The sequence below is a fragment of the Mangifera indica genome, chromosome 7 (assembly GCF_011075055.1).
Source record: "Mangifera indica cultivar Alphonso chromosome 7, CATAS_Mindica_2.1, whole genome shotgun sequence".
Lineage (NCBI taxonomy): Eukaryota > Viridiplantae > Streptophyta > Magnoliopsida > Sapindales > Anacardiaceae > Mangifera > Mangifera indica.
This window is the reverse complement of record NC_058143.1, coordinates 9,913,747-9,922,017: the sequence shown is the minus strand read 5'-3', so window position 1 is coordinate 9,922,017 and position 8,271 is coordinate 9,913,747. Positions and strand designations below refer to the sequence as shown.

General features: G+C 27.2%; 1 protein-coding gene and 1 long non-coding RNA gene across 2 annotated transcripts; one reads left to right on the top strand and one right to left on the bottom strand.

The window, feature by feature from the left end:
• Positions 1–2,911: 2,911 nt before the first annotated feature.
• Positions 2,912–3,766, top strand: LOC123220423 (putative gamma-glutamylcyclotransferase At3g02910). Its single transcript, XM_044642642.1, has one exon. It carries the CDS (start codon positions 3,024–3,026, stop codon positions 3,594–3,596), a length of 573 nt encoding a protein of 190 aa, XP_044498577.1. The 5' UTR covers positions 2,912–3,023; the 3' UTR covers positions 3,597–3,766.
• A 1,207-nt stretch (positions 3,767–4,973) lies between these two features.
• On the bottom strand, positions 4,974–5,597 carry LOC123221673. Its single transcript, XR_006503277.1, has 2 exons — positions 5,324–5,597; positions 4,974–5,020 (listed from the first exon to the last, which is right to left on the bottom strand). It is a non-coding gene; the product is annotated as an uncharacterized LOC123221673 (long non-coding RNA).
• Positions 5,598–8,271: the final 2,674 nt, after the last annotated feature.

Here is an 8,271-nt window from a genome sequence, read left to right as displayed (position 1 = left end):
TCAGAATAGAATCATAAAGAGTTAACTTTATTCAAACTAGATAAAAATATGTTGAAAATTGAATAAATATTATGTCAGATAAACAACCGTTCATGGCCTATGAATGATGATCTTATTGTCTATTTAAAAATCCAAATAATCACATATTTCAAGTGATATGATAAGGTTAAGATGAACGATTGTGCATTGTACATGAATGACCATTCGTTATCTTTTGTATAAACAAAAAAAATTTAATTACAAAGTTAATTTTAATTATGGCAAAATTTTACCTTGATAAATTTAGTTTAACACATTAAAGGGATATTTGGTTCAATGTAATAAAAAATTACTTCAGTATCTTTACGTTACTAATATTATCTTATTTAGTTTGTCAAATAATAAAATATTTCAATATTCTTTTATTATCAATGGTAATGTGATAAGTAATAACGGGGTAATCAGATTACCATCTACACTATAGGTGTGTTTTATTTGAGTATTATTTTATTATCAAAATTGAAATATTACTTTAACAATAGATTATTTAGAAAATTACTAGATATAAATTATTATTGTATTTAAAATATTGATATGTATAAATAATTATTATGTTTGGTTAGAAGTAATAAAAAAATACTAAGATATTATTTTACTTAAATATACTTAACTATAATTATTCTAAAATATTTTTTATGTTACTTGTTATATTAATTGAAAATGAAGTTATTTTTTGTCCAAAAAAATTAATAAATAAAGATATAATTATAATAAAAGTAAGATTACTTTGATAACATTTTAATATATAAAGTGTAAATGATAATAAAATTACTCCTTATATTATATGTCACATCAACATTGAAAATATATAATTACCCAAATTTTTTATTAATTATAAGCCAAATAAAACAATATAAATAATAAAAAATGAATTACCAGAGTAATCTTTATCTTTCCCTAACTAGACGCTCCTTTTAGGTATTAAAATGTTACTAATGTACTCTTGATTTTGTTATAATTTTACCCTTATTTATTAAAATTTTTAAGACAAAAATACTTTTATTTTTAATTAATATAACAAGTAATATGAAAAATATTTTAGAATAATTATACCTAGTAATCTTTAGGATATTTAAGTAAAACAATATCTTAGTATGTTTTGATTGTATCTTAACCAAACACAATAATTATTTATGTCTATTATTTTTTATTAAATATAGTAATAATTTATACTCAATACTCTTCTAAGTACTCTATCTACATGATAATATTTTATTTTTTATGATAAAAAATTATCCGAATCAAATATATACTAAAGACATTTAAACAAAATAATATCATAATATTCTTTAACTACTATAATTATTTATATATTCTAATTTAATCACATATATTATTAAGTTTTAACTATTAATCATTAAGATAATTTACCCTCATTATAATTTTCTAGGTTTGATGATCCCAACGATCACGCCTTAAAAATTGAAGTAAATATATGGCCAAAGGACTATTTCCCATCCAAGGTATGCTGTTTTCCCAATATTTCTTCCGTTAACTTTGAAAATCTCATTTACCCATCTGTGAACGGTTAAAACTAACGATTTCAAGGGTAAAATCGTCATTTTATCTGTATTATAAAAAATATACTTAAATTTGATTTAATTTCCCCCCCTAAACCCTAAAAACTAACAATTTTCCTAACTCAAGCTTTAAAAAGCAGCATTTTCCTCCCTAGGGTTTTCAATTTTTCAGATTCAATTTTTCGACGCCTTTTTCTTCCTCTCCGGTGACCTCCAGGTGATGCCTCTTTCTCTCCGACGCAGTCTCCTTCCAATGGCTCTCCTAGGAGTGCTTATTGACGAAAATGAAACGTCTTTGTCGAAGTCCACTCCCAAGAGAGCCATCGGAAGCAGACCATGTCAGAGAGGAAGAGTTGTCACCTAGAGGTCACTGGAGAGGAAGAAATGACACCAAAAAATTGAATTTGAAAATTGAAAACCCTAAGGGGGAATGCCATTTTCTAAAACTTGGGTTGGGGTGAAATTATTAATTTTTAGGGTTTAGGGGGGAAAAAATATAAGTAATGAACTTAATTAATTTTAACAACCTATGAGTGGGTAAATGATATTTTTAAAGTTAACGGGGGAAAACTTGAGAAATGCGCATATTTTGGGTGGGAAATAGTCCTTTGGCCTAAATATATGTACAAACGACAATTGCTACAAAGCTTCTATATAAATAGGCCAAATTAATATGTTCCACCCAAGGTTTAATGAAATAACATATTTTAAACTTTCATATTTGAAAAAGTTAATTTCATATCCATCTATTAAATTCGTCAATAAAATTTGTTAAATTTTTATAAATTTAAAAAAAAAAACTAAAAACCCTTTAAGCTGTACAATACTTTATCCACAAATTTTTATTAAATTTGTGTACCCTAATGTATAATACTTTCAATTAAAAATAATAAAAAATTTTACTAATACAATTACGAATAGAAATATCAATGACATATAATCATGTATTTATGGTTAAACTATAATTTTCGAAAATATTAGAAAAGTTATTTAAGCAGTTTTTTTGAAAGTTTAAAAGAGTTTTTAAAATTTTAGAATATTCCTCATTAATTTAAAACTATTAGAGTTAATAATTATATTTTGAAATTAGATGAATATGACAGTTTTTTGAACAAGATAAGGAAAACTTGCATAAATTCAATGAGGATGTTATTGTAATAATTTTAAACTTTAGGGATAAATTAACGGTTTATCATCTCTCAACCATAATATTTAAAGTTTAAATCAATGATTAGCTTTGATAAATGGCAAGAAATTGTCTGTTTCAAACTCAGAAGATGAAATTTTATTTCACGGAACTTTGGGTGGACGTTCGTAATTTTGCGTATATTAGTAAGTATCGTTGGTTGAGGCGTCAGGCAAAGTACAAACAATCCTCCCTCATACGTATTTAAATCCCTTCGATCTCAAACTTTCTCCGTAACAAACATCTCCTCTCTTCTTTTTCTGTCAAAATCTTCACTCATGGTCATGGCCATGGGAATCGAAACCGCCCAAACTCCTTGTATAACTACCTTCATTTTCACCTACGGTACCCTCAAGCGCGGTTTCTCCAACCACACCCTGATCCAAGATCTAATGCGAACCGGAGACGCTGTCTTCAAGGGCACCTACACAACCGTAGACAAATTCCCCCTCGTTTGCGGTCCCTACAAGGTTCCTTTCCTCCTCAACTTCCCCGGCTCCGGCCTCCGCGTGACAGGGGAACTATACGGCGTCTCCGCCTGCGGCCTCGCCCGCATGGACGAGCTGGAAGGCACCACTCGTGGCCACTACCAGCGGTTACCGATTCGTGTGGTGGCTGCAGCGGCGGAAGATGAGAAGGAGAACGAAGAAAATTCGGTAGAGATAGAGTGCGTGGAGGCGTATTTTGCAGATAAAAGTTACGATAAAGAGCTTTGGAGAAGGAATGGGAATAAGGGATTTGGGATTTATTCAGAAAAAGAAGCAAAAGGGTATGTGAGAAGAAAGGATCGGCCGCAGAATTTGAGTTTTTTGGATCAAATTCGTATATTTATTGCTTCATCTTCAGAATGATAGATTAATTTTTGGATAAAAAGAGCAAATCCCTTAATTTGCTTTCTTGTTATTAATTTTCATATTTATCCGGCGCGGTAACATTACCGTCGTTCCTGGGTGATCTGGTGCGTAACACACAGTCAGGGTTTGTGATGATACTTTTGTTTTATCCAAAGTTTGTTGGAAAGATATTTTCTTCTTTCAGTTCTTAATTTTTGTTGTTGTCGTCTAATGTTAATTATTTGTATTTATTTTTCTTATTTAATAGTAAAATAATATTTATTATGAATATTTAAATTAATATTTGTTATAAGTATAAATAATTTTATTTTATATATATATATATATTTAAAGTTTAGAAATTGTTATTTTATTTGTCACCTCAATTATTTCTATATATAATTTTGTATAAAAAGATTAATTTAAAAGATATTTTTCTATGTTGTAGTTGCACAAAATCTTAATCATTGAGACTCTAGAAACTGTTTAAAATTAAATTATTATTTTTTTTGAAATATCTAATATATATGCAATCAATTGTATTTGGCAAAAGTCAATGTCAGCTAACTTAAAATGGAAATAAGGAAGATATTATTATTGTATTTGATAAATTTAATATTTATAAATAATTATTATTTTAGGTTTAATTGATTATAACAAAATATATTATTTTAATTAAATATTTTTAAAAGATTACTAGACAAAAATTAGGATTTTGTGCTATTAAATTATGCTTATTATGTTAAACTATTTGTTTTGTGTAGGGCTAGATTCAAACTCGAACTCGTAAAAGTCAAGTTCAAACTAGATTCAAATTTAATTCGATTCATTTTTCGTTATTAAAATGACGTCGTTTTAATATATATTGATCAAAATAATGTCGTTTTGTATCAAAATTTTTAATTAAAAAATTTGACGAATAACTCGAATTCAAGCTCAAGCTCAACCGAGCTTGTTCGAGCCAAGCTTGAACTTAAGCTCGAACAAACTCGGTTTGAGGTCAGCACTAGTTTTATGCATTGTAAAATATGTTTCATGTCAATAATATATTTATTTATTTTATGATGTGAAATTATAGATTATTTCGAGATTTTAAGAATTGGATTAAATCTTAAACCGTTTTAAACTCTGATTATGACTGAATTAGCTGTATCGTTTTGACAGTCAGACCAACTTTCCACTGAAAGCACAAAAAGCATAATCTCCCACAATCTAACCATGTGTTTCTAAGCAAATTCGGCCACATATTACTTCTCCAAAACTGTGTCGTTTTGTTGTTAACTGAAACAAAGGCCACCAATATATGCCTTCTCCATGTCATTTAAAGTTTAAAATCGCCTTCAGGTATTGCTTTCCATAGTCTTTTGATTCAAAAGAACAACAAAACAGAAGCACTAGCATGCGAGAAACATTAGATACACATTTTCCTCGAATTCCCATCCCTATTCAAACATTTAGCCAACTATAATGAACTTAATTTCTACATTACAAATCTCATCAAACAGGTAACATCTTTGCACATAAAGCAATAAAATCCTATGAATTTAGATACCAAGTCACCCCATCAATTCTATATGTACATTCAATGAAGACACTCCACTCAGGACGTACACCAAACACTTAATAAGCATAAACTCTTTCGCACACCAAACAACCTCGATCCAATATGATGGGAAAAGGGTAAGTAAATACTACACACACACACACACACACACACACATGTATATATATAGGCAAGCATGTACCTTAAAAAAAAAGGTTGTATGGTCAAATGGGTTGTCCTTCATTAACAGTCGCACAAATGCTCTGAAACCTCAACAAACCCACCACCAGCTCTTCTCTCTTCATCTTCATCCCACAATCAGACAAACCGTCTAATTAAAAGACGCTGAACCGCGTGGACTTCACAACCCCACCACTAGATCCTGTAGCAGAAGGGCTGGAGCAACGCCGACAACGCAAGGAAGGACTAAAAACGCCACGCCATTATTGCAGTCCTTCCTTGCGTTGTCGGCGTTGCGCTTTGGTTTTGTTCTGTTTCAAGAAATTTAAAATTTAAAGTGTATAAACTTATGGACCGGAGCTAATTTTAAACCGGACTGGACCGCAAACCGGAATCCAACCGCCGGCCCAGTCGCCATCCATCCAAATATTTGATGAAAACAACTATTTCAACTGCAAAACCACTGGAGGCATCAGTTCGTGCCCAGTCCGGTCCAGTTTTACAATCCTTGGATTAATTAATTAAATAATTTTTTTTGAAATTGTGATTTTATTATCACTATATTGAAAATTAAAATATTTTAATATATAAAACGAATAAAATATTCATATTATCTTAAACCAAATGCCCCTTAAAAAGCAAAACTACACACACTCATAATTAAAACAATTATTAATATATGATTGAGTATTACTTAATCTACAATTTAAAAACATATAGTTATATAATTAATATTTACTGTTAGCGCATATAATTTTATTGACCTCTAAATTGATAACTTTAGTTGGACTTATTTTTAGTGATATCATGTACAAAAAATAAAATATTAAGAAAGATTCCATCCTTCGAATCAATAAAGAATATTGTTATATGTGCTTATAACGAGTACCAGATTGAGTATCAATGTGAATGTGCTATGTGATTGGAAAAAGATTATATCTCACATAAGGTTTGATGAAATGACAAATTCTCATATTATAAGTTTAAAAACTAGATTCTCACTCATTATTCACTTCCGTTAGTAAGTTCCATTAAGTGAAAGGACAAGAAGACATTTCACATAGATTTTTCTATCATATTTTTCCTTTTCAAAATATTTATGCTTATGGATGAATTGTAATTTCTAAAAATTTAGTGATGTTAATAAATTTTTTAAGAGGTTTTAGAAATTTAAAACAATTTTGGGGTGTTTTTGACATTTTCAAATTTTTAATATACCTCTCAAAAGTTAAAAAAAAAATAATAGTTACATTTAAAAAAAATTGAATAAAACACACTATTTTAGGGTTGGTTAGAGTTTTAAGTATGTTTAGGGGTAACTTATAAATTTTGAAAATATTAGGAGTGTTGAGAAAATTTTAGAGGCTTTTTCAGAACTTCAAAAAAGTTTGGAGGCATTTTGAATTTTTTGAAATATACCCTTTGGTAATTTCAAAAATAATAATTATACATTAAAAGAATTGATCAAAACATAACATTGCAAGGTTAGTTGAAGTTTTGATATTTTTAAATGTTTAAATGTAAATTTTTAAAATGGTAAAAATATATTAATAATTTAATAGTTATATAATGTATTATTAACATATTGTAATTTCAATAAAAGAGAATAACGATTATTTCTTGAAAATTAAACAATATTTATTAATGAAAATTTATGATGGATGAGAATTTGATTTTTTAGAACTTAAAGAACAATATTTATTAATGAAAATTTATGATGGATGAGAATTTGATTTTTTAGAACTTAAAGAATAAGAATTTGTTGTTTCATCAAGCCTTGAATGGAAAACAGTTATTTGACCTTTTGAATTAAGATAAAGTAATATTTAATTATAAAATAATATATTATTATTGACACCAAAATATTAAATATGAGTGAATATAATATTACTAATTAATAAAATATAATTTTTGTTCAATTTAAGAAAATAAGACATTTAATATTACATATTTAAATTATCATACAAATAATTTTACATGCTTGATATGTATTCAAAGATTTTTTCTTCTCCAATATGATTGTTTAAAGTGGGATGTCTTGAACTTGATTGTACAAATAATTTGGAAGCACTTTTTTTAATAAAATTATATACATAAATAATAAATATTAAATTATATATCAATAATAATATATTATCAAATGAATAAATTATTTTAAATTAGAAATTAAACAATATATAATCAGATTATAATACATAATTATCAATACACAAATTAATACTTATTATTAGTATATATAAATTTTATGTACTTTAAATTAAATATAATTTATATCAATCAATAAAACTATATATATTTATTATAATATATGTTGATTTGTAAAGTCACTACCATGATTTACCAAACTATGTCTAATATAGTGCAGCATACCATGCCAAGGGGGCTTGACCCATAGCATGGTGGGTCATCCTTCCATAGACATTTTGGTGGGTTAAACCATGTGTTTTGTAGCTACCCACTAACAATTTAATTTTTAATTTTTTAAAATTATTAATTTTCAAAATTTTTTATAAATAAATAAAGATAAGAATTATGAAATTTTATTAAGAAGCCCTCAATTATAACTAAGGAAAATTGTGGTTACGTGATAAAGAAAATTAAGTCAATAAAATAAAATAAATCACAATTTATAAGTATAAAATTTTTTTACCTTTTTTATAAATCTTTAAATATATCCTTCAACAACGTAGTTTTGTAACTTAAAATCTGTCATCATCCACCCTTTTATGCACATAATAATTTCAATAACACTTGGATATAAAGTTAATCTCTTATCATCTAATACACATTTATATATACTAAAAGTCAATTTTGATGTTTCAATAACATCTAAAAACGATGATAAATCATGTGTCATAGTGAAAAGTACTTGATAATTTTTTTATGTACTTTTCACCATGCAAAAATATCATTATTTTCATTTATAATTTTAGACAAATTATCATTGTTTATAAAATTTGTAAATTCATT